General features: G+C 36.0%; 1 protein-coding gene, 1 long non-coding RNA gene and 1 other non-coding gene across 11 annotated transcripts; 2 read left to right on the forward strand and 1 right to left on the reverse strand.

The window, feature by feature from the left end:
• Sarm (Sterile alpha and Armadillo motif) lies at nt 1-25,792 on the forward strand. 9 transcript variants are annotated; one of them, XM_064355192.1, is made up of 9 exons: nt 1-92; nt 14,028-14,135; nt 14,422-14,763; nt 17,092-17,259; nt 19,790-20,032; nt 21,412-23,244; nt 23,701-23,867; nt 24,499-24,741; nt 24,871-25,792. In XM_064355192.1, the coding sequence occupies exons 2-8, from the start codon at nt 14,028-14,030 to the stop codon at nt 24,695-24,697; spliced, it is 3,060 nt and encodes a 1,019-aa protein (XP_064211262.1). In that variant the 5' UTR covers nt 1-92; the 3' UTR covers nt 24,698-24,741; nt 24,871-25,792. The 9 variants fall into 9 exon arrangements, with proteins under 9 accessions (XP_064211262.1, XP_008198214.1, XP_008198213.1 ...); XM_008199992.3 differs by lacking the exon at nt 1-92 and adding an exon at nt 276-431; XM_008199991.3 differs by lacking the exon at nt 1-92 and adding an exon at nt 2,466-2,843.
• On the forward strand, nt 2,961-3,033 carry TRNAM-CAU (transfer RNA methionine (anticodon CAU)). Its single transcript has one exon. It is a non-coding gene; the product is annotated as a tRNA-Met (tRNA).
• LOC135265510 (uncharacterized) lies at nt 4,773-6,197 on the reverse strand. Its single transcript, XR_010333242.1, has 4 exons — nt 5,486-6,197; nt 5,227-5,440; nt 5,083-5,168; nt 4,773-5,028 (listed from the first exon to the last, which is right to left on the reverse strand). It is a non-coding gene; the product is annotated as an uncharacterized LOC135265510 (long non-coding RNA).
• Nucleotides 25,793-27,590: the final 1,798 nt, after the last annotated feature.

The following is a 27,590-nucleotide window of genomic DNA, read 5'->3' on the forward strand; positions in this document are numbered from 1 at the left end:
GTTCGCCAGTTTCAACTTGGGTCAAAAATTCGCCAGTTTTGAGAGCCCCAAGTGGGGCCGAAAATTTGCAAATTCAAGGGGTTGCTTCGGAGGTAAGAACTTTAACTTTCTTCCGTCTAGTCTAAAGTAAGACTGTTACTTACCGGAGAAAATGCCATGAAAGTAGTTTCTATTAAATAATCTTGCGCCTCCAACCGGTTGTGAGTATTTTATTAAAATAAGAGGCGCGCATGGGCCCCGCGTATGTTAATTTGATCGGCTTCGTAAAAAATAAACAGGCGCGCGCTTCTTAACAATTCGAACGGTCGAAAATGATGATTCTTGCCGATTTGTAATAATTTGTTTGGTTTGTGTTTTTGTGATGCATTCGATAGATGATGGGAAATGTACAACAATGTTTCGCCCCTAAATACAAAAAGGCAAAATTTTCGGTAAGTGCACGAAAATTTAAGGCGTTTACAGTTTACACACAATAGAAACTAAGTGAAAATAGTTTAAGGCTCACTTATTACATAAACTTATCACAAACGTACGTTTTCTGGTTATTTTGGGTGATGTATCATGCATTAGACGCACGCAAAACACGGGTTTCATTTACCTAGCGTTGTTCATTGACAAACAATGGCTCGAATCAATCTTGACGATTCCAGAACATGAAAATGATTAAACTATCAAGAAACTGTTTTTTAGCTCAGTGCTCACGTATGATGCGATTACAATTTATTTTTACTTTTCCCTTCACCACAATCGCGTTCATGGTCATTTTTGACAGTCCCGATATCATCAATTTCAAAATCCGTGATTTTATATAAGAATTACAAAACCGCACCTTCTGCAATTACAAAATCGTCTTCGTCTGGTGGTTACGTATTTGACATGGCTCCAAAATTTTGTTGTGGCTCAAGATATAGTTTAAATTAAACAGCTGGGTGGTAAAAATACGTGCTTCATAAAGATCTATTTTTGGATAGGAATTAAGCGCCACTTGAGTGGTGGAATAAATGGTCATTGGCCAGAGCTATTTGTTTAAACATTTTGCAGGTTTTCGTTGGCAAGTGCGATTATTAGAACGAGCCAGTGTAGGAGTTCATAGACAAATCAGTCGTGACATGGCTTATTAAAATTCGGCAAAATTTAATAGGGTCACTGGTCACGAATCGAATTGAACGTTTTTTCCGTATGTGTGCTATAAATCACAATGAATCAGTTACGACGAGACGGATTTTGATGCGATCATCATTCGGAATAATTTTGAAGACAAAAAATTGAAACAATCGATTGTTTGATAAACAACATTCTTTATTTCTTAGTGATGCTGGGTCTCATTATAATGTTTAACCAGTTATTGACACACTTTTTTCCAATACTTGAAACCAAAATCCTTTTTTTTTTTTAATTCAACTACCGTTGGGCCAAGCCAATGTAAACAGTTTTAAACAAAACATCAACTTTTGAAGCCCAACAAAATAAACATGCATAATGTAACACGGTAATAAAAATATTGGCATGTAGTTGGAATGACACATTTTTAAAATATGTGTTTTTTTCTACAAAAAAAACAGAAGTTGTATATTAATTGAAATAGTGTTTTGATGGCCTAGTCAGTCAAGCTAAAATAACAAGTTTTATTGAAATAAAAACATAACACCAATAACATAAAAAACTCAAACCACTAGAAATGTTTAAAGGAATTAAACATTTTGGTTTTTTATTTACATTATAAAGACAACTTTTAATTTATTTATATTATTAATATTATTTGGTTCATTGAATTATGATGCAAAAAAGTTGAACTCTGAGTGTGGAATACTGTGGAAAAGTTGGTTGCATATTTATTTTATTAAATAGGTACTATGTAAAAATATATTTCGAAAGAGAAGAGCTAATTTATTATAATTATTCCGTTGATTTGTATTTATGATTTTTTGTAGAAACATTCTGAAAAAAATTCACGTGCATAGAGAAATAAATACTTACATCAAGTATTAAGTAATATTAGCTTTAGATGGGCAGATTGTAGGTATTTATTATTTATTAGTATTTTTTCAGTTTATCTATTTGCTTAACAAATAAATACATAAACAAGAGACCAATATCTTTAAAATACCCTAAATAGTCGCTTGCAGTTGCATCAGTGGGGGACTACAAGATAAATTTAAATGTTTATAAGCAAGTGTGACACAAATGAGGAAGCATAGGTAGTTTATCGTAAACAGTAAATAAGAATAAATTGTCTATGTAATAAATTTCCAAAGTTCCGGCTCAAAGGCCCCAAGCCTGCTGATTGAGAAAGCTCCTGTAGAGAATGAAAAAATGCTTGGCAAATCTTCAAAGCTTTTTATTTTAGTTTTATCGTTTTATTGGCGAAAATAACGTCATTTTACGGATGTTCATGTGAAAGTATTTTTAAGTTGTTCTTTTGCGGCCGCACCAGATGTCGCCTCATCTCGAAACTGAATAGTTTTCGTGTTATTGAGAACGTGTGCTCCTCGCTACTAAAATTGTAAACAAAATGACCTAAAAGCACCATCAAAATCCATAACTAAAGAATAATTTATGATAATAAAAAATCTAACACACTCTCGTCTCATTTTTCCCATTCTTCCATAGCTCTAACATTATTTTTCTTGGCCTTGCTTGGATTATTTGCCTTTTCTACTTGGGTTATTTATAAGTTTCGGTGTGGAGGAAAAAACTAATCAAGTGGACGGCCAATTACATAATAACACACCTAACAGTGCACATCTGCTACTAAACCATTACCATAAGTAAAAAGAATGGACGGGAAAATTGTCCCCGAAAGACACAAGCGGAAACAAAAGAATCCCGATTTGAAACTTAAGGTAAGAGAAACTAAATGTAGGTTTCTACGGCATTTATTTTATTAAACAGTTAATTTGCTGAGTTTTGAAAACTGCAATTTATGCTCAACATGTGGACATAAAGTATGTGTATTAACTGCCTCGGTAGCGCAGTAGGCAGCGCGTAAGTCTCATAATCTTAAGGTCGTGAGTTCGATCCTCACCCGGGGCAATTTTTTTTCAACATTAACGGAAACTTTCACCCTGCATGGGCTCCGAAAGTGTTACAACAAGCGGGAAATCCCATTAAAAAATGCAGTTGAAAATCACACAAACTGCAATTTTTTTTCCCAACTGCTCCAATTAACCTTAATTCAAATGCCACAATGTTAATTTTAAAACAAACAGTTTCACCATGCCATTAATTATTTTATAAACAAACGTCTGGTTTACGAATTAACATTTGTAAGAGATGCAGTTTCGAAAGATTATGAAGTTTGCTGCGACAAGCAAGTCGTTGTTGTCATTATCATCATTACAACAATTATTATGCAATGTGAGTGCGGCAATCTTCTTTGAAACACAAATCGCACGTGGAGCATCCAGTCATTGGCCTTTTTCCGGCCGAATAAGGAATTATTTAAATCTGATGGGAAGTGGAAAGGTTGCAAAAACGACCACACTTGATGGGGACCCGAAAATCCCCACACTTTCCAATTTATTTGTTTATGTGAGCAATGCATGTACGTGACACTCATCAACGCGGCTTTTTTGTTAAAACAGCCAATCAATGAATCACTTTGCCTTATAAGGGAGAGTGTATTTTTTTAATTGATGCATGCAGCAGGTCTATTGCAGTGGAACTACTTCTTTCCGAATACGAAACGGATGTAATTAAAATTTTCCGCCTCTACAACTCGGCGATTTGGTCGCCATTTGCGTAAAGTTTTCCTTCTATCGATTCGCCACATTTCTGCATTCGTGTAAAATATACACGTTTGTGTGTGTTTTGTGTCCAACTGATTAAATTATGGTGCCAAATGTACCGTGCGATTAACTGAATTTATAGCAGGATTTCTGTCTCATGCTTGGTAACATTCACCAAAACTGTTTTAACACCTATTGCACATGCCAGTTGATATAATTTTTACTGATTGACTCGAATTTTTTTATTTTTTAACGATTGTATTAGGAAACAATAAATTTTGGTTATCAACTTCATTAATAAAGTGGACGCAATGAAATGCCAATTTTTGGGTTTTTCCACCGATTAGAATTTTATTAGAATGAACACAAAATAATTTAATTTTTATGTCTTCACTTGTGGGCTTTAATACTAGCATAAAGGCGAAAACAACCCATCTGTTTATTCTTGCTAATTTTAAAACGTCCAGTCTAATCCATTTTTTTCTTTTTCCTTTCCAATTGTGAATAAGAGAAAATCATAAATTTTGGTTGTTTTGACAAGAGATTTATTGAAATGCAAATTTGTTTTAAAATAACTTGGAAGGATCGCGATAAAACTTTTAATGACAATTCCGAGGACAATTTGAGAAGAGTTCACTTTGGCTGCTTTGAAAATAATAGTTTGTATAAAGATTGGTCTTTTTAACTGTGTTATGATACCTACTTTCACCGCATAAATTTCACGAATGACTATTGTAATGATACTGATATCTAATAAAACAAATAATGGTTCTGATCGTGGATATTTATTCCTTGCAGCTTTCTCTAATGAGGCCATTGTGAAAAAAATGTGAAGAAATTCACGATCTTTGTGCTCATTTGAGAAATAAGTGACCCGGACATAACGATTAAAAAAAAATTAAAAAAGATTTCGACATCCTGCGTACAAATATTTATTCGTATTTGCGCAGAGAATTATTTTTCATTTTTCAGTTAAATTTAATAGTTTCGAAAAATTTAGAATACTGAAAGGACTGACTGAAAATAACTAGAAAAATCGGCTTGTTAATAGTGTTATTACGTTGTTTTTATTATTTTTAACCAGAACACATTTAATTTTAGACTTTTTTTTTCAAAATCTCGGGGTGGTGACCGCGATTGGTGCGGAATTTTAAGAGCTCGAAAATTCGAGTAAAAGAGTGAGTCATTGAGCAGAAGCGTCCGACTTCCAGGTCGGCGCTCCCGCAGGAAGGAGTGGCCGATGTTGAGGCCGGAACTTGAGGAATTCCTCATCTTGACCAAATCCTTGCATCAACAAAACCTAAAAATAGCTCCCCAACTAAAATAATGAATGAAAGAGTTGCCCAATAGTTACAACAACAAAAAATAAAACCGGAACTAGGTCAGGCAATTATTGCAAATGCGGCAGCTTTTTGCCTTTTGGACTACAGGTCCGTTCACCTGAAATAAACCAATGATTGTTTATTAATTAAATGTTACGTCACTTTATGAAAATTACGAGCGAAATGAGCCAGTTGCAGTTGTGCGTTTTTTCTCATTTTCTGTTTACGCTAGTCGCGTATGAACCGGAGTTCTTTTTTTGCGGGCTGGAGTAAATAAATCCCATGGAGTCACTAAGCGTGGCGTCTGTTCATGTCTAGTCGACAAGAAATAAACCTGATTCACATCTGCATGGCTCAGAAAAGGATTTTCACTTGCGACATTGAGCAGAACTACGAAAATGAGGCAAATCCGTTTCACTACGTGACCTGACTCACTAGAACACCAGGAGACAACTCCAATTTTTATCAAACAGTTTGCTCCATCATTGGATTTTCAAGCGGTTGATTAAACATCCGTTTTGTTAATTCGGTATTTGTTGTTGTTTTTACACAAATATAGGCTCCCAATGGGTATTTTCCCTTTCAGTGATTAATCATTTACTCATTTATCCTTTTAGTAGATCTTTTTGTCCGCTGCTCTATACTTTAGTTTGAAACGATTCTGTCGTTAAACACACCATGCTTTCAGTCATTTTTTTCATTCTCAAAGTGACATTAAGTTGGCGACATTTATCTTACAGAGACAGAATCTTCTGGGAGAGAAAAAATTGACAAAATTGCGAATAATTAAAAATTTCCACATTTGGCAAATTTGTATAGTATTTTGCACTCTAATCTGTCTCGTCAATGCTGACGCGTTAAAACACGCAAAATAACTTACGTTTCTAAAAATAACATTGTACAACGTCAATTTTGAAAATTCACAAATTGTAAGTTTTGCCAAAACTTTTGTTTTCTAGTTTATTTGACGCTGAATACACATGACAATAATTATTTAACATATTTTAGTGTCACACATTTAGTTACATTTCTGATCAAATTAGCCTACGATTTTTAAATTAAATTGGCAACACTGAACACTGAACCTTTTCTAAGCGTTTATTAAACAAAAACTCAATTGTTGCACAATTTCTTAAAAATAACCCAATAAACCACAGAATTATGGTAAAAATGACATTATTTTTGCAAGTTCTGAGGATCCAAACACATTTTAGACAAAAATCAAGTATTTCTTACTGTTTTTATTAAACTAGAACGAAAAAAATTGACCAAATTTAGTTGAAAATGACCAAAAATTTACCTTCTCTAAGCGTTTATTCAGCAAAAATTCAGTTACTACGCAAATTTTTCTAAAAAAAAAATTACCAAATTTTGTCAAAAATGACCAAAAATGTACCTTTTCTAACTGTTTATTTCGTAAAAACTCAATTGTTGCCCAAAATGTCTTAAAAGGTAAGCCAATAAATCACAGAATATTGTCAAAAATGACATAATTTTTTCAAATTCTAAGAATGTAAACACGTTTAGACGAAAAATCAAATTTTTCTTCCTGTTTATATTAAACTAGAACGAAAAAATTACCAAATTTGGTCGAAAATGACAAAAAATTTACCTTTTCTTAGCGTTTATTAAACAAAAACTCAATTAGTGCACAATTTCTTAAAAATAACCCAATAAACCACAGAATCATGTTAAAAATGACATTATTTTTGCAAGTTCTGAGGATTTAAACACATTTTTAGGCAAAAATCAAGTTATTTCCTACTGTTTTTATTAAACTAGAACGAAAAAAATTGACCAAATTTGGTCGAAAATGACCAAAAACTTACCTTCTCTAAGCGTTTATTCAGCAAAAATTCAGTTACTACGCAAATTTTTCTAAAAAAAATTACCAAATTTTGTTAAAAATGGCCAAAAATGTACCTTTTCCAACTGTTTATTTCGCAAAAACTCAATTGTTGCCCAAAATGTCTTAAAAGGTAAGCCAATAAATCACAGAATATTTTCAAAAATGACATAATTTTTTCAAATTCTAAGAATGTAAACGTTTAGACGAAAAATCAAATTTTTCTTCCTGTTTATATTAAACTAGAACGAAATATTACCAAATTTGGTCGAAAATGACAAAAAATTTACCTTTTCTTAGCGTTTGTTTAGCAAAAACTCAATTATGCCAATAAATCACAGAAAATTGGCAAAAAAAGTTCTGAGGATTTAAACACGTTTTTAGTCCAAAAATTATTATAAATTATTTCAAAAAAATGGGTAGTATTTTCAATTTTTCGCAATGACAAAGTGATTTGAGTAAAACCGCCGAAGTGTAGTCTAAATGGTCAATAATTTGGCTTTCATTTTCGCGCAACTGGCACTTGCGATTGGCAAATCGCGCAAATTAAAACTGAGAAAAGCCGCGTGTCCTACTTATAGCTGGGCTTAAAATCGTTAAAACGGTTGAGCAAGTTTTCAAGAACCTGGCTATTAGCGGCATAAAAAATAAAAATATATCACCTTCTACAGGTCCTGCCTACACCAACAAGCAAATAATTTCCTTATCTCTATATAAGTTGAAAACTTGTTTTGAGTACCGATATGCCAAATCCGTTTATGCAGAAAAGATAAACGAGTCTCATTCTTCGTCCTCCTACGTCCGGAGGATGGACAAAAGCAACCTTGAATATGACATTACGTCCGATTTATACGTTGCAATAATCATTAAAATATTATGAAAGAACTTGGTGGAGTATTATAAGAATCCTGGAGCCACTTATTTCATTATATTGGACCGTAATTTCGTGATGTGGGCAGCGGAAACGTTGCACCTTCTCTTGCAACATGTCGACGTGTGGGTTTTGTAAAATACTGGAAACGGCCCCGATTTTTCCAACCAACAAAGAAATAGCGCGACTAAACGCCACACTTTTGAATGGCATTTGCAAGAAACGTACGTGTTCGCACAATGAATTTATTAAATCCCAATTATTTAGATGACTCACGAAGCCTTGTACAACATAATAATGTAAATATAATTTCGCTATTGTCACAGAAGAATGAACGATGAACCAAAAACTAACACAGTAATCGTGTTTTTAGCGACTTATCAGTGCACGTTCCAGCGCCAAATTTGGTATTTAAAACCATAGCTTTTCAAATATGCAAATTCGTTAATTAAAAGCAAATCACTTGCTTGAGCTGGAGCCCTAAAAGCATTAGATTTTGGTAATTATGAATTAAAACACAGGAAACGTCATCATTTCTTTTATAGGAGCTTCCGGTGCTTAAAATTTGGGTTTGGAGCTGTTTTCTTGTAACCACAAAAACAAACGCAAAGGGGGGTAGTGTTATAACATTTCCGTAAACCATAAATTCCTGCATCAATTATCTACGCAACGTTGCAGGAGCGGAAACTTCGGGGAAATTGACCGACCAAACGCGGTGCTTCCCCGGAAACACTAAAAATGCACTATTTCTCAATTTTTATTAAATATAAAAGAATTACTGCAGCTCTTCCATTCCCGATATTTTTTCTCTTCTGGTTACTACTGTTTACAAATAAAGTATTTATTTTGGTGTGACTTTTTGGAACGGCTGGCAAGCGACCAATTTCCGATTAACTTTTGTCGACACACGACAAGCCGCCGTCGGGTCTGTGCTCGGTTACGATCATTTAAATTTAGTTTTTCTCCTCATTGGAAACCAGGAATAAGATGAATTATCAGTTACTCGAGAAAAAGCTGACAAGTGTTTCTTAGGTCGGCGAAAATAGAACGCAATTCGAGTATCATTTTACCTTACACTTATTTGTTTATCAGATTTTTTACGAATTTGTGAAAGGATTATTCACCCACGACTTTAATTTGTATTTCCTGTAAACATGCATAATCTTTTCTTAAATAATATGAATCACGAGAGGAGACTAAGTTATGTCACTTTACGCGATTTACTAAATCAATAACCGAGATGTGTCATGTGGGGTTTCGGAGAATGAATGGTAGGTTTTTATTGCCAACGAATCATGGGTTATCAAAAGTAAAGAGTGTACCCACATTGGTTCAAGAAACCGTTTTATTAAAAACCGCATTATCAGGGAATTTAGTCATCGGTCTTTATTAACAAGAGATGCAAAATTCTGGAGATAAGGCACAAAGATTGAGGTTTTCAGTTCTGTATTTATAGGTCTTTAAAAATAAAAACGTTCCAATAAATGTGAAGTTCCCAGAACATCAAAATTATAATTACAGTTTTGATTATGAAAAATTAAAATTCGGAAATGGTTATTATTTTCCTGCTATCACATATTTCGTAAACTTGATCTTGGCACAATTTCCCAACTCTTATCAGCGATTGTTTGGATTAATTACTTCCCATTCGTCATCTAAACAAAGTCAAGAATTTCTTCCTTCCTCACTTCGCGGTTAGAGAATAGATAACCACTACCAAATTGATGCAATTGTTGGGCCCGCCTTTGATGATTTAGTGTTATCAAATACCGGATTCCGTCAACAAATACCGAACCTGTAACTATGTGCTGTTTTTTACAAATTTGTTTACCGGAGTTTGGTATTTTAAAACCTCATGAATATGATTCAAATTATTCTAACTGTCTACTTTCGTGACGTCTCATAATTTTCCGTTGATAAATGGTAGCAGACACAGATTGAATAGTGCGTCACCAGGCTGACATTTTCGCGTTTATTTACTCAAAAACTGGGCCAAAAGTCGGAACTAGTGAAAAAATCACAATGTGAACGAGGGGGGCCTTGCCTTATCAGGCGGAAATTGCAGCTTATTGGCGATACTCTTTACGATGAAGCTATTACTTGTTAATTGATTTATGTACGCCAATATTTGTCAAATATGTCAGTAATTTATCGCGCTAAAAACAAGCAGGTAATAATAACCGCGTTATGAAACGTAACCACCTTTTCAAAATTCTGTGAGATCACGGTAAATAAATAAGTTATTTTTGCGTAAATTTTCACGCTCGAAGGTCTCCCGTCCAGATGCGGGAATTATAAATTTAGCAAGGCTATTATCCTTATTAATTAGGTGTTATTAAGTGAATAACAGGTGTATAAATGTCACTATTTAATTGACTACTAATTTTGCGATAACGATCAGGGGATTGTCTCACTTTTGTGGCATTCCTGAAATTGCAAACCGTTTTTTCGTCCTGAAAACTGAAAAATCGGTTTTGTGACTCCAGTTCAGTGTCTTCCAACATCTCGTTTCGCAGAACTTCACTATTATAAACGTGAGCAGAGGGGGATTTAAATAGTGAGCAGAATTGACTTGAGTGACTTTAGTAAGCAACGGTTGCGCGTTCGAGTCGCTTGTGAAGTCACTGAAATTTCAGCAACTTCTGCTATGTGTTTTTGTGTCAAATAGGCCGGTGTGGTGATATTGTGTCAAGCATGGTTGTGAATAAAATTACAATGCCTGCCCAGCCAAATATGAACATGCGTCGGGTCTTCCTGAACCGAAAGGTAATTTGAAAAAATTTTGGCGCGCTGTGCGGGTTACCATGCCAATTTTCTGATAAGTTTATCAATGCAGTTATGCTAGATGTATGAGTGACCCGTGAAATTTTCGTGCGGAATTTGTTTAGATAGCCTATCGCCGCAAATGTTTACGTTACCCGGATTAAAAATATCCGGAATTTCGGGAGTAAAGGAGCGCGGAAGGCGCGTAAAAATGCGTTTGTTGTGGCTTGTGCCTCCGAGACGATAGCGCAAATCGCCTGAATCTGCTTAAAAACAGCTTAATTTGCACGGGGTGAAATTGCAGAACCTCATGTTGGTAATTGGAGATGGCCGTGCAGATGGCGAGGTCAAAGTTCCAGAAGGAAATTTACCTTGTTTTCTGCGTATCTTCGCGGCTATTTTTGGATTTGAATATCAGCTGTTTTACATTCCAGGTTTAATTGACTTAAGGAGCGATGTGTAACTCCTCAACTGGGTTTTTCGTTTGTTTTTAACCGTTGAACCGTACCGTATAATTACATGTAAATGAACTAAACAAGGACGAAGCAACAATAACGTAATAAAATCGAGTTTGTAATTGCCGTCGCGTTCGCCCACTTCAAATCTAAGGAAAACGTTATGGAACCAAGTTAGATTTTTTTCAATAGAAAAACGGGTCACAAAGTTAACGATTCATGGTAGCACAACAATAAGAGATCATTTTTCATCCGATAGCTGTAAATTCCGATCCACTAAATCAATTAAAATCAATTGATAACACAAGATTTGATTAAGGTCAATTGCATTCAATTCAGAAAAACCAACACCTACAAATGCCGAGCTGATACTAGGTGCTGATATTTATTTATTTCATTATCGGAATTTTGAATCACCCGAATTTTTAGCAACTGAAAAATGTTAACAGGTATATCAAACACAGCTAAAATCCAAATTTCACCCACGTTTAGCCGGGAATGAATTATTTATTGTTTTTTATGCAAATCGTTCCATTGATACAGTTTCCTCACAGAGGAGGCAAAAAAAATCAAATAATGCATGATTTTGCTTTGGTTTGGCCAAAAAATTTACACAAACATTACATCTTTTACGTTTTTCGAGCTTTGTCAGTAAATAAATGAAAAAATATAAAAAATGGAAGAAATTTTTTGTATGTTTCAAGCGTTTAAACATTACTTTTTGTGGCGAAATTTTGCTAAATCGAGGTGAAAATCCTCCACATCGGGTCGAAAATAAAATAATTTTGTTGCTTTTGTGTTTTATTGTAAGTTCGTCAAAAACCGTGGAATTGAGTCGGAAAAGTTGTTCTTTTTGCGTTTTTCGGGCGTGTATGCACAGTTTGATCTAATGATAATTCAATTATTTTCTAAAATTTCCCAAAAAAATAGAAAAATTTGGTCAAAAACGGTCTAAGATAACCCAAAAAGTTACCGAATACGGTCGAATACTTGATTTTTTCGAGCATAAATATACATAATACAGGGTGATCCAGCACAGGTTCCATCTTCTGTAGCTCAGTTATTATTAAATTTGGATTTACGACGCATTTCAGGAAGATATTTTTATTTTTTTGTCCCAATGTTTGTAACAATAATTTTTTTGATGGCATACTGTTATTTTTTGTGACCCCTTGAGCTTCTTACATGTATCTATTTTTTTTCAAATCGGTTAAGGAATTACTGTTAAAAAAATAAAAATAAAAGTTTGATTGATCTGAATTACTACAACTTATTTCTAAACTTTTTAAACCTTTGAGCTTTTTCAAATGGGAATCCCTGTTTGTGTTTACATCATTTGATACGGAATTAGAAAACGAATTTTTTTATTACAACCCTAACGTAAATCCTAACACATTCGGAGTTATTCGCTAAAAACTTGTTTTGTTAACTATTCTAATGACTTGAACTATTTTGCTATTCGAGTTATCACAATTCGACTGTATTTTTTCAATAAAATGCTTTATTTTTATTTAAGATAACGCAACTAAGTGTTGAATTTTTTTGATTATTTAGGCAGATTTTGTGTAAAACTACGAAAAATTAGTTTTGATTTTCCACAGAGCATTCACTAATTATGATTTTTTTACTATCAGTGATCAACTGATCACAATCACGTGTAATCTATAATAGGAACTGTGTATTATTTTTTTTTTTTCTAAAAAATGACCCGAAGTTCAAGATTCCTCTCTCAATCCTCGGGTAGTATCGTTAAAATTTTACAATTTGATTAGTTGAGTCAACATTTCATCTCGAAACATCGTAACCTGTGTGCCGTTGAATTTGCAAAGTGCTTAACGGCCAGTGTTTGGAACAGGTTTGGTCGAAATCGTTCGTTAAAATTAGTCATCTCGTTTTTGTGATGCAAAAAGCGGTTAATTGTTGTGCCGGTAACCGTCAGGTCAATCAGCTGGTGACCCAAAGCTCTGAAAAATCCGTGGAATCCGGTGATTCACCACCATGAGTCAGACTCCATTGATAACAGGATCTAAAAATACGAGGCTTATGCATGTTTAGGTGACTTATGTAATTACGGACCTCAGGTACCTAAATTCTTGGCATAGTTGGGTTACGCCGGCGCGAAAGCGTCAAACACAATCCTGCTGAAGCGCTTTTCTAATCAGCAGGATAATCCAATTCTAAATTCTCTCCCATTCATCGTCGTCCACCGTGGGTGCTCGCGATCGGCCCGGCCTTGTATAAACACATGACTGTCGGATTTTCACTCAGTCATGGCTTGATCGATTTAACAATAACAATGTGGTACATGTGGAAATAGCGACAAGGTAAAAATTTTTCGCAAATAATCTCGCTGATAAGCCAAGACGATCGGTAATCTCGGGCAGTGCTCACAATTTCCCCGAGCAGGTAAAGATAACGCCAGTGCTATTCCTTACCTGCGAGGGAGCAGACGCGTCGCCATGTGAATGAAAGTGTTCGAATTTTGCTCAAAATGTACTCAGCCAATCGGGGAATCACGCACAGCTTCTACCACGCGCGGCCGATCGGCATCCAAGAACGGATTAAATTTTTCAAAGAGCGGGAACAGGTATGACTATCAAAACCGAACAGATGAGCCCTCGCGTTATCAATTTACGCAACAATAATTGAAACGCTACCTGGTTTTCTAGAACATTAATTTAGAACTTGTTTGATTTGGTGAAGGACGTTGAAGAAGCCTCCCACGCTCAAATAGCGCGTACATGATGGAACTTGCAGGAAACAATGTGACATCATGTCATACGCCGAGTATTACGTTTTCATTCATACGTAACTCATGAATTGTTCCAGTGACATCACTTTACTAATAATAGTTTGTTATATCGGCGAGAGGTCGCGGACATTCTTGTAATAATCATAACGCGAGATAGTAGTGCATCAGAGCGTTTGTTTCGCGCCAAAATCATGAATAAGTGATACGAGCACGTCTTCTTGGCCGGAAATCCGGTCCGGAGCCAATGCTTGTTTACCTCCAGGGGTTATTGGAATTTGTTTTGGTTGCAGATGGCGACCGATTTGTCCGTCGACAATGCCAACGGAAACGATCATCATCCCACGATGATGAACCTGACGATCCCGAAGCCGAGGTCCGCAGTGACCACATCCTCGCAGGTACAGCTTCCTTTATTTTTCCCGTTCAGGCGCAGTTTAAAGTCCCTCGCCTTGAACCATCGTGTTTATCGGCGGATCTTTATTGTAATCACAAGTAGTGTCTTATTTATTTACTCAACGATTTAACTGTAGATTATCGAGAACCGTTCCCAAATATTTATCACGCGAATCTTGCGGCCGATTTCGACGTAACGACTGGATTGTTTCCAACGTCTCTATTAATAACGCTTCGAATCACATTACTGAAAATACTATCATGTCTCATCGGGCGACCTTTTAAAATCAGTTGCAGACGAATACGCAAAGCAGTACGACAACGACACGCGTTACCTCTTCGCAACGAGTCCATGTGACCTCCTCCGACCTGAAGGCATCTAACATGAAATCTGATCTCATCGAAATGAAGAACAATCTGAACGACATGAAGAGCAGCATATCGAATCTGAACAAGTTGCGGAGCTCGCTGGAGAACCTCGCCGACGACGACGACGACATGGCCGAGATGGCGCAGCCCTTGGTCACCTTCCCCGACGACACGCCGGTGCCCTCGGAGGTGGGCTCGCCCACGAGGACGGTCGACACCGTCAAGTTCGAGCAGAAGACCATGAACAACTTCAAAAAGACAAAGGTGCGCTTCGAATTTGTGTTTTGCAACGGCGGGATTTTCCCCGACTCGCGAAACTAATTTTAGACGAAGAAAATTTTTCTACGAGCCCTAACAAGTGTTAGGAATCTCGTCTTATTTTTTATTTTTATTTTTATCAACAGTTTATTCCTAATTTGTTTGGATTCAAGCTAACTTATACAATTCTCTAAATACTCGTAAAGTGTTTTTTGTCTAATTTTCAATCACTTATCAGAAAAAAATATAAATGATAAATTTACTCACATGAGCTTGGCAACTGGATGTGTGGGGGCTAAGAAATTAAAAACCAAAGTTTTTGTGTTTAATCTTCAATTTGATGGAAAACTGCGTTTTTAATGATTAAAATAACTAAATGAGTGGAATTTACAACAAAGGCAAAATAATTTCTTTGGAGTACTCGCTCTAGAAGTTCCCAAAAAATTGGACAATTCTTCAGTGCACACTGAAGAGCAAGATTAGTTGTTAGAAAAAAATCCTGGAAGATCACGAGTTGGGACGCAAAGGCTGCTACCATACTTAGTAAAAATAAATGAATAACAAAATGTTACTTTCCAAAATAAAAAAAGACATTACTCACTTCTGCTTAAAATTCTTTGGGTCAAAAGTTAGAGGCAGTGGACATACACTGACTGGAAAAACGTCTTATTTAGTGATGAATCGTAATTTGATGTGTGCTTTGGAGATTCTAAAATTTTCGAAAACGACTATTAAAAAATAAGCAAGAGATTTTTCACAAAGACTGTCTTAAAAGTACCCAGGGAACAAATGTTTGCATGTGGTGTATTTAGGTTCTACTTAAATTTGACGGCCCTGTCTATGACATTTCTTCAAAAAAATATTCAGAAATTAAGGAAAAATTTACAAACTTCGAAAAGGTCCAAATTTTTTGAAAGGGAAATTTTTTTTCGTAAATTTCCTTTCAAAATTTTAAATGGTACTACCCCTTTTATGACACCTCAAAATAAACTGATATACTGCTCGACAAATGTTATGGATATGGGTGTTTTAACAACAGCTAAAGGGCTCTAATAATTTTAACATCAAACAAATTCTATAAATTTTTGAGCATTGGAATTTGATAAAAGCAAATCAGTTAGTATGTACATATCTGCTTTTAACTTATTCTTCTTATCAGTTGATTTTCTCAAAAATTTCGTAATAACCTTAACTTTTTTTAATCAGTTTATGACTGAAATAGCAAACCCAGTTCTAGCACAAGTTCTAAAAAATGCAAAATGGTTACGAAAATTAATCTAAAAGCCCTGAAAAAGTTTTTGTAATGTCTCCAAACGTGCACTAATTTTTAAGTGCCTTCTTCATTTTTTAAGATATTTATAAAAAAATCACATGGTCTTTTTTACTCTTTTTTCTTTAATATTACGTTATCTTTGACTTTTTTCAAAGACATTTTTTTGTATTGTGTACCATTTGGCTTTTTTGTCGCCCTGGGCCATTTAGTGATAAACTCCATCAAATATATTTTGCAAAAACGTTCGTAACTACCGACTGAAACATAAAATCTCGAACGAATTTTTATTAAAAAAAATTATGCTTTGTGTTACACAGTAGAACTTTTCAAATAATAGTATTCGGTAATTCTGTCATTAATTTCTTTATATCTCGGCCAGCAAATAGCCGTGATTTAAATATCATGATCTTTTTGGCACAAAGTTATCTCAGAGGTCTTACCCAGTGATCATTGAAAGTTTAAAAAAATAAAATAGAACATATTTGGAACAATAAAACGCCAGAATTCTGACAGATTCGTTAAAAAAATGCCAACGGGAATTCAAAACTAAAGGAGTTGTTACAAATAACTAAAAAGTTTTTTCTTTTTTTTGCCCAAACAATTAATTGTCAGATATTATTTCTGTTTTTTTTCTTTGATTTTTATGTTAAATATCAAGTACTTTAAAGTAGTTTTTAAATAGGTCACAAGTTACAAAATAAACGTGCTTTTTCCATTTATACTAGTTTTTTTTTTAAATAAACACAAAGATATTCCTCCAAATATTTAGTTGTTAGTTCTGAGGATTGATAACACGCGCTCTTAGAATTGGAAATACCGGCGATAAGGATAAATAGATAACTTTGAATTCGGTAATTAGAGGCTCCAAGTGCGATAATTCGATAAGGTATTGGGAATTGTGGCACGGGCTGCTTCGGGGAATCACATTCATTATGAAAAATGTCCATTTGCGTTTGCATTTGGCCGATTTCTGATCCATTGCGCCGTAATTAGCGTTTCGCAATTGGTCACAGCTGATATAATTAGTTTGTTTTTCTGCTGTGACATTCACGTTGTTGTAGGTTGTGAAAGACGGGATAAGCGCCGAGAAGGAGAGTGCAAAATGTGCCGAAATGAAGAAGATCCAAGCCGGGGACGTGTCCTACGAGGAGAACAGCGCAGCGGCGTCTTCGAGGGCCCGTCTGGAAATCGACGGTATCTCGGCGGAGAAGAGCCAAATGAAAGCTAAGGTAGGTATATAGCGTGCGAAACCTTGACATGTTGAGACCCTTGTAATCGCTATTTGGGTCATTTGAGACAACACTCCTTCTCAGGTGTGCCACATTATAAATGTAAATAAACGAGACAGATAAAAATAATTACCGCGCGCTACCATAATGGACACCATACATCATTTTGTCACGTTCTAATCAAGCGCGCAATATGCCTGGATTTTTTCGGATCGAATAAATCGCGTGAAACAAACGTTATTATTGGTGTTATCGCGATCCAACCAAATTCGCCTCAAGAGGTTTGTTGCATCGATTGGAACACTGCGCCGTCGGGACGCCCGACGTGACCTCAGTCTCGCGTCATGAGCCGTCTAGCGGCCACTTTTCTGCTCAAAAATTCACACATTTTCAACAAAAGCCCGCAAACGCTCACCGTCGTAAGACTTGCCGGTAAGATTAAGGTGCGTCTAATTACACCGAACCAAAATCATTCGTCAGTTTCGACCTAGTTTGGTTATTTTTGAGTTTCAGATAAATCTAAGGCATAAATAATTCAATCCTTCCTTTCTGATTTTTTAGCTTCTTCAATTGAATTTATGCGAAATACGTGAGTTTTTGACTCAAAAACGTGCAAAAAAGCTCGAAAAGGTAATCATTTTTAATTACTGGCAACTTTTGGGTCTATTGTAAAATAATAGCCAACGTAATTTTTCGTTTTTTATGGAAATCATCTCATAAGACGAGATCTTAGCGAAGCATTAAAAATAACATCATTTTTGACATTAAATGAAATTTTTCGACATACTAAAGTGAATTTTCGGAAAATATTTTAGCTCAAAATGGGTTAATTTTCGACGTAATTCGGTGAATTTCCGATGTTGTTGCTCTAAACTTGGGTTTAGGCCTTTGGGTTGATTATTTTTGAATTTCTTACTCAAAGATAAGAGAAATCTAGGTAAAATAATGCAATTTTCAATTTTTTCTTCATGAATTTTAACTTCTTCCATTGAATTTATGCAAAATACTTGAGTTTTTGACTCAAAAACGTACTAAAATACTCGAAAAAAGTAATCATTTTTAATTACTGGTAACTTTTCGGTTTATTGTAAAATAATTGCCAACGTAATTTTTCGTTTTTTTATGGAAATTATCCCATAATACGAGATCTTAGCGAAGCAGATAAAAATAACTTCATTTTCGACCGTAAATGAGATTTTTCGATATACTAGAGTGAATTTTCGGAAAATGTTTTAGTTCAAAATGGGTTAATTTGCGACGTAATTCAGTGACTTTCCGGTGTTGTTGCTCTAAACTTGGGTTTAGGCCTTTCCATCTGTTATTTTTGAGTTTCTTTCTCAAAGACAAGACAAATCTAAGTAAAAAGGCAATTTCCAGCGCTTTCTTTCTGATTTTTTAATATTTTCTAGCGAATTTATGCGGAATATGGGAACTTATTTGATTGAAAAACGTGCTAAAATGCTCGAAAAATATAATTGTAATTTCATTTTCAATCCTCATTGACTAAAACTAATTGAAAAATAATGATTTTTAACTAATTGCATATGCAGTTTGACCGCTTTTTTGATAAATTACCTTACATTAAACAATTTTTTTGCTATACCTATGCATTAGAAACTATTTTCCGATTTTTTAGCTCAAAATAAGGGTAACTTCGCCATAATAATTCGGTAATTTATCGGTGTTTTAATTGAATTTTTGCTTTTTTACTCGGATTTGAATTATTTTTAACCTACTTTTGACCCCGAGCCGCCACTGCGAGCCATCGATTTTGAGTCTTATTACGCCATACATTAATATTTATAGCGCACTCGTGACGCCGTACTACACCAAAACTTGGCCGCGAAAAAAATCACAACAAACCGCAAACATGCGAGTTTTAGTTTCTGGAAAACCGCCGTAATTATTCATAAATTGTGTGATTCACAGAGGGTTTATTTGGCAAATTGTGTGTGAATCACACGTGTGCGTTTCTTATCAATCCGGCGCCCAAATCATTGTTTCTCGAAATTCCGGGTCATAAAATAAACATGGCAATTATCCAAGCTCATTCCTTATTTTTGCACAGTTGAAGAGTTTTGTCAGTCAGGTCTATATCTGTGTTGGGCAAGCAAACATGTAACAACACCCACGTTTCGCATTTTTCGCCCAATTTTCGTGTGTAGTGCGGAAATGTCGGCACCGTGGCCGGTCCGAAAAGGCGCTTTCAGAAGCATTGGGCAAAGTGATACGCCGCTTGGACCACCACCACTGAAACTTGTCATCGCGAAAAACGTAAAATATTTCCACGATTTAGCTTTCCTTGAAGTTATTTACGTGCTCACGCTAATGGTTTTATAGTATTCACGAGACTTAACCTTCATCCGGTTCAGTTTTGTGGCGGTTTGTGTTACTGCAAGTTGTTTTGCAGGAAAGATGACGTTTTTTGGTAACTGATTATATATGCTCAAGGCTTTAAAATAATTTGTTACTACACTAAAGATAAAAGATTTATATTTAGTATATTATGCTGACTTTTGGTTTTTGATAGGAGACACGGTCACTGAAAGCTGGAGATCTTAGCCAACAAGAGTCGAAAAATATGGCACAGACTAATATGAAAGTCAAAACTGATAAATTCTATACGGAGCAAACAGCAAGGGAAAGTGAACAACAACGACAAACGGTCACCTCTAGTGGTGTTTACAATTCCGAAAAACACACCTCATCTAGTCACTCCTACACGACCACCACCAAAGGAATTAGCACTTCGGCAGCCACGACGTTGCGACAGGTAGGAAATTAAAGATAAATGTAAAGTTATATTATACTTATTTTTTAAAGATTTATAAAGACGCAATATGTACGAATTACATACCAGAATGCTTTACAGAAAGCTAAAGCAGTAAAACCTAATGTTAGTTAATGTTTTTTTTAATTTGAGATAGTAGGAAAAAAGTCATAAAGTTCGAAGCGTTTTATTTTAACTGTGATCCTTTTTGGAATTGATATATTGGAAAAAAAAGCTGATTTATTTTAATTTTTTTTCAATAGTTATTACGGTAATTGAAAACGTATTATTAATTTGCATGTGAGATGTCACAAAAAAAATCTGTTGTATATGCGTATGCTGCTGGTGTAACGAGCATAAAATTTATTGATCTAATTTTTTTTACAACTTATTCATATTTTGTAAAATGGGCAATCTATTAAGTGATTTATATTCTTCTCTGTGAGTAGTATGAGTGTGAAATTTTCGGGATTTCTCTACAATTTCTTACAATAAATATGTACAAAAAAAATAAACGGTTTTGTTTTTATTTTTATTATTATATTTTATTATGATTTATTTCACAAACTTGCCTTTTCAGACGATGTAACTATGATTTTGAAATAAACCGGCCCTTAAAGTTAACAAATACTGGTCAAAAATTGGTAAATAGGATTTTTCACATTTTATAGTTTCAGCACTTTTTATTTTTTTAATTTTTGTGTTTTTAAACATTCTGTCTTTACAAATGAAATAAATGAGTTAAATGACTATTTTTTATCAGTATTTTCTCCTCCTAATAGCAGTTATTTCGAGTTTTTAAGTTTTTTTTTAATTTTTTGAGGAAATTTCTTAAAATAGTCAATTCATTGACGGAAAAAATTTTACGAAGTAATTGCGTTTTCGGGCGAAAACCTTTTCAAATGTAACGCGGAAAATTTCGTGACTATTTAATCTCTTGCAAAAACTTGAGTTTTTATCCAAAAAAGGACAAAGTATAATTCTTTTTAGGTAATTCTTGACTGAATTGTGCTGTATAATTTCTTGTACAAAATCGTACGGAGAGACTTTAAAGGATTTTTTCCTCAAAAACGAAAATCTTTATTGAAAATCTGCTACTACTGATAGATAGGCTCTGGTTTGCTACAAAAGTGAGCCAAACTGCAAAATTATTGGTTAAATTTTAGTTACTTTACGAGTGTTAAAAATCAACTCTTCAGAATTGTTGCTACAACATGAAAAATCTAATTAAAATAAGGGTTACCGGTGGTTGAAATCAGATTTTCTATGACATCTCGGACAAATTTCAGCCCAAACTCAGCTTTTTTATTTGCATTTTAATTTTTTTGTAAGAAACATCGTGTCGGAAAGTTTAAAAATATTGGTTTTGTTTCCGCCACCAGATCAGTTTACTGAACGGCAACAAAGAAGAAGAGATCCTCAACATGACCTGCGAGGACCTCGAGCAGCTCTCCACTACGTCCAACCCACAAGAAGTGGAGCGCGCCATCCACAAGTACTCCTCGTACCTCGATCAGTCAATTAAATGCCTCCAGAAGACCGACCAAGCGAAAAACGCCCCCCTAATCCTCGAGAAAATCAACGACGTGATGCAGAAAGCCTGGGCCGTGCCGACCCACGGCCACGAACTGGGCTATTCCCTCTGTAACGCGCTCCGCAACTGCGGCGGCCTGGACCTCCTCATGACAAACTGCACCAAAACCGACAAGAAACTCCAATTCGCGAGCGCCCGCCTCCTAGAACAATGCCTAACCACCGAAAACAGGGCCCACGTCGTCGAACACGGCCTCGACAAAGTGGTCAACATCGCCTGCGCTTGCACGAAAAACTCCAACTCCGTGGACCACTCCCGCGTCGGCACGGGCATCCTGGAGCACCTGTTCAAGCACAGCGAGGAAACCTGCAGCGACGTGGTCAGGCTGGGCGGCCTGGACGCCCTCCTCTTCGAATGCCGGAAGAGCGACGTGGAGACTTTGCGGCACTGCGCTGGGGCTTTGGCCAACTTGAGTTTATACGGAGGGGCGGAGAACCAGGAAGCGATGATCAATCGCAAGGTGCCGATGTGGCTGTTCCCGCTGGCCTTCCACCACGACGACAACATCAAATACTACGCCTGTTTGGCGATCACTGTCCTGGTGGCGAACGCGGAAATCGAGGCCCAAGTGCTCCAGTCGGGCACCTTGGGGCTCGTCGAGCCCTTCGTCACGTCGCACAACCCCTCCGAGTTCGCCAGGTCGAACCTGGCGCACGCACACGGCCAGAGCAAGACGTGGCTCAAGCACCTGGTGCCGGTCTTGAGCTCCAAGCGGGAGGAGGCGCGCAATTTGGCCGCCTTCCACTTTTGCATGGAAGCGGGGATCAAAGCACAGCAGGGGAACACGAATATTTTTGCCGAAATTGGCGCGATTGAATCGCTCAAAAAAGTGGCAAGTTGTCCGAACGCCGTGGCGTCGAAATACGCAGCTCAAGCCCTGAGGCTGATCGGCGAGGAAGTGCCCCACAAGCTGAGCCAACAAGTGCCCCTGTGGTCGGCTGAGGACGTGGAAGAGTGGGTCAAACAGATCGGGTTCGCACAATACGCCCCCAGTTTTGTTGAAAGTCGGGTCGATGGCGATCTTTTGCTCCAACTAACGGAGGAGAATTTACGAGAGGATATCGGGCTGACGAACGGAATCAAGCGAAAGCGGTTTACCCGCGAGTTGCAAAAGTTGAAGAAAATGGCTGATTATACGTCGAGGGACACGGCCAATATTAACACGTTTTTGCAAACGCTGGGTCCGGAGTTTAGTATTTACACGTATAGTTTGCTGAATGCGGGAGTTGAGACCAAAGAAGCGCTGAGGAATATTTCCGAGGATCAGTTGCTGAATGAGTGCACAATCACGAATTCGATTCACCGGTTTCGGATCATGGAAGGGATCAGGCAGCTGGAAAATGGGCTTGCGAATTTGAATGAGGATAATCTGGACAAGTCGTTGGACGTGTTTGTCAGTTATCGAAGGTCGAACGGATCTCAATTAGCTAGTTTATTAAAAGTACATTTACAATTAAGGGGATTCAGTGTTTTTATCGATGTCGAGCGGCTGGAAGCAGGGAAATTCGATAATAATCTGCTGCAAAGTATTCAAAAAGCCAAGCATTTCTTGCTGGTGCTCACGCCGAATGCGCTCGAGAGGTGCCGAGGGGACACTGAACGGAAAGACTGGGTGCATAGAGTAAGCTGAATACATTTATTATGTAAAAATTTGTAAGAATAAAAAAATAGAAAAACTATAGTATAAACGTAATAAATACTATAACATTAAAAAAGTGCGATCGTGGTGTTATTGCATCTGAAAGTGAAAAGAAAATAAAAAAATACAAATATATTTATTTTTTATTTTTACATTTTTATGGCATTTTTAATCAGTCTGGTCTTGAAGAAATAAAAATTAATTAAACGTATTATATTATGTAATTTGGTACTTGGACACTTCAGGGGATAAAAATCAATTAATTTATAAACCACATTTCATAAAAAAAACTTACAACTTTACAGAGTTATTATAAAATTTAAAAAAATATCACTGAGGACACACTTAAAGAAAGAAAAAAACATTTTACATAATTTTTTTTCAACATCACTTTCGCGTGTCATATCGTATTTATTAAATATATTTTTTTTATTTTAGGAGATTGTGGCAGCTTTGCAAGCTCAGTGTAACATTATTCCTATCATTGATAATTTTCAATGGCCGGAAGCGGACGAATTACCCGAAGATATGAGGCAAGTGTGTCACTTTAACGGAGTTCGGTGGATTCATGACTATCAGGACGCTTGCGTGGACAAATTAGAAAGGTAATTTATGAGAAAAAAATTGTAAAACTGATGAAACATTTACGATCATGAAACTTTTCGCAGTTACACAGTGTTATGTGTACGTATATTCATTTAAAAAGTGTTTAGTTATCTTTTTAAGTTATTTACTCTCATTACGATAATCGCTGTAATAAAAAATATAGAAAAAAAGACATCATCATCTTAATGTAAGAGTTTCCTGTTTTAATCTTTTATAATTAAAAAAAATTAAGTGATCAATTCTAAATATTAAATATTAAGCAATATTAAATTTTCTTTTGTTTACTTTAAAAATGGTGGACATTTTTGACACAATTTTTACAATATTTGAACACTTAATTTTTCTATAAAATTAATTCATAGTCAGGTGCCCTTCCTAAAAGTATTTTTTACTATGTCTCAAAAACAATTAACCGAAATTTTTTGTTTACAAGTTCTTAAATAATGTTTCGAGCAAAATTACGTTTACAATATTGAACTATCGCCTGTTCTAAAATGGCATAAGCAAATTTTTTCCAGATATACTTTTGAATTAAACTGAATTTTCTGTATGTTTCATCGGGAATAAGTTCTTTTAAATAAACCCGAGAAATTACGTAATAATTATTATGAAATTTGTGTGGAACTCCAGGTTCATGCGAGGCGAACTGAGCACACGTTGCACCGAAGGCGTGAAGTTTGGTAAGGGCGACAACACGCCGGGAACCCCCGCGAACCCGGTCCTGGCCCGACAGCCGCCCAGTTACCAGCGAATGCACAGTAACGACTCCGGCAGTGGCAAAGGCTCCGACAAGGACGTGAACGGCAACACGGGACTCTCTAGGGATTGACTAGATGGTCCCCTTGCCTCGGGCCCCCCAACTCCGCTGCCAAGGTGAGTCCCAGGGTGACTGCACGACCCCCTTGCTGCTTACGACTTTCATTATTTTTGTGCATATTTGAGCCGCTGATGTAACTTTCCCTTTTTCTATTAACCGCTCCCCGACTAACGTAAATATTTCAGTTCTTTCTTGCAGGTTTTATAAGACCGCTAGTCCGTCGCGGAACTGGATTATGAACACGAGTCGATACCCGCGGGGCTTGCCCCCGCAGTACCCCTACAACCGGCGCGGTTCCAACAGCCCGTCGGGCCTCCTGGGGGCCGGGAAGCCCCCCACCCCGAATAGGTCTCGCAGTCTCGATGGCCTTCTGGACTCGGAACCGACTTGTGCAGCTTCAGACGCAACTATAAGCGAACCCACTCCGTCCCAAAACACGAAAAGTTGTGACGATTTAGATAAAGATTTCGACGAACAGACTGAAGACGTTAATTTAAGTGTAAATAACCTGGACGTCGATAAAGTTTCGATACAGAGCGGTTCAAGTGATTCGAAACGAAAACGAAATTTCATGGACCGATGTGTCAGTAAAGTGAGATCTCTTATTAAAAAATAAGTCGCTGGCGTGTAAACTATATTAGTGAATTATTGTATTTTCGTACACATGATGTCAAAGTGATATAATTTTATTTATTATTGTACCTATTTGTTATTTATAATTGCTGGATTCCGAATCCGTTTTAATGTGTGAGGGACTGCTTGCGAAAGCGAGCCCTTTTTATTTTTTTAACGGCAACTAAATTACTTAGTACAAAATTGTGCTTTTATATGAAATGTGATCATTATGCAGCCTTTTAAAGTCGCTATGACTTATTTTTCGACACTTTATTAGGGTAAGGAGTACATTAAAATAATGTATAAGGTTTCATGTTTAATACGTACAGTTTATTGTACCAAGCTTGCCTCAGTAAGCAGTATTGGTAACGTTCTGACAATGCATCATTGCCTTCTTGTTCGAAAATATCGATGTGCGGAATTAACACATTTACTAGTATTGTAATGTTGTTTTTTATGTTATATTTAAAAATATATTTTATTAAGACACAACTCGACTTTTTTTACCCCAAAACCTAAACATAGACCCGATTACAAGAGGATGCTCTCCATACATCAAGGAGGCCATGGGATGGCCGATTACAGGGACATAATCAGCCAGTCAAATATAGGTTTAAATCGAATTTATGACTTGCCCAAACCTTCCATGTTGTTCAGGAGAAAATTCACAAAATGGAACCCATTTTTTGGCCCTTTTTTCGGATTGGTATATACCGTTTACGCCAGTATTAGTTTTTTTGTGGCGTCGGTATAGTCGGTCGCCTACGCCAGAAGCAATTTGTGTGAAGACAGCTCCCCAAACCAGCTCCTCGAAATTCCGAAGAAACCCGAACATGAAGCCAGTTTCACACTAGCAAAATACGTTTCAATTTGCGTAGATGTATGTTTGGTTGTCAGCTTTGAAACCGTTTAATAAAATAAAAATCCGAAAAAACACTAAACACCCTCTTAAAAATGACATTTTAAGAAAGTCACTTTGCTAATAGCGAAAAACTCAATTATTTACCACAAATTGCTTCTTAATTTTTCCCACTTTTTCACCTAATTTCAATATTTATAGCTCCGCAAATGCACTATTGCAGTTTTCGCCCCATTTCACCCCGAAATCGGTTTTCTCACACAATGCCCTTTTGACCACCAATTCAACAATAAAAAAGACGTTTTTTAAAAATAAAATTATGGCCTTTTAGTTGTCGGAACAGTGTTAAAAAAATTTATCTTGTCCAGCTCCGCAAATGCACTATTGCAGTTTTCGCCCTATTTCACCCCGAAATCGGTTTTGTCACACAATGCCCTTTTGACCACCAATTCAACAATAAAAAAGACGTTTTTATTTAGAGTTTAGTTTAATCCCAAATAACTCGAGAACGGTACAGTTTGACGACATGAAGCAAGAGTACCTTTTTTATTAAAAAATAATTGGGCTTTTGATTTTTGACATCAAAAATACGTGTTTATAGGCCGAAAAATTGAGTTATCACCTAAAAACTGGAAGGGCCCTCTTGTCACCGGAAATGTATAGCTTTTACAAGATTTCCATTTACACCATATCAAAGGGCGTCTTTGTGTCTCTTGGCATGCAAAATTTCATAATAATCGCATGAACGGTAACAAAAATATTTTCAAAAAACCATTTTTCCATACCAATTTTTGAAAAATTGTAATTTTTTCTTAATTGTAGAGGGGTATTCGTGGTTAAAATTATGCCACACATTTTTGAATCACCCGATATTATCAAGTTATTATCTAACCAAGTTTCAGTGAATGTGTGTAGAACAAAAGAATTATCTAGATTTATCTACAGGCTGCTCAAAAACTGGCGCACCAACGCAGTGGTACGTTGTTGAGAAGCACGTGTAGATCACGGGAAAAATGTTAAAAAAATTCCTAAAGTCATATTTTAAAAAATCTTGAGCTACAAACTTATTGTGTTAACTTCTTTAGTTATCATTATTTTTTTATATTTCTATGTTTCATACCAGGTAATCGTTCCGTAACAAAACGATGAATAATTATTTTTAAATTTACTATCAGATTTTAGCAGTTTTTTTAATTAAAAAAAATTAAAATTCATCCAAAAAATCACAATGTGTAGATGTGCCAACACTGGGAATTATTTCCTAGGTAACCGTTTCAAAAATAATTTATTTTTATTGTTGACCAAATTCTATTGCGATCATGACTGTTAGACAACGTTGCCACATATCATTTATCTAAAATTAGTTATTTATCAATAACTTTAATTCAAAGAATTTTTTTACTATTTTTACCTTTATATGTAACCAGTTCT

Source organism: Tribolium castaneum, chromosome 2 (genome assembly GCF_031307605.1).
Source record: "Tribolium castaneum strain GA2 chromosome 2, icTriCast1.1, whole genome shotgun sequence".
Classification (NCBI taxonomy): domain Eukaryota; kingdom Metazoa; phylum Arthropoda; class Insecta; order Coleoptera; family Tenebrionidae; genus Tribolium; species Tribolium castaneum.

Bases quoted from the DNA above. Each gene is read 5' to 3' on its own strand.
- Sarm (XM_015983593.2), top strand. From the start codon at position 13,477: ATGTACTCAGCCAATCGGGGAATCACGCACAGCTTCTACCACGCGCGG. The intron at 14,764-17,091 runs GTGCGCTTCGAA...ACGTTGTTGTAG, and splicing joins ACAACTTCAAAAAGACAAAG to GTTGTGAAAGACGGGATAAG. The intron at 23,868-24,498 runs GTAATTTATGAG...GTGGAACTCCAG, and splicing joins TGCGTGGACAAATTAGAAAG to GTTCATGCGAGGCGAACTGA.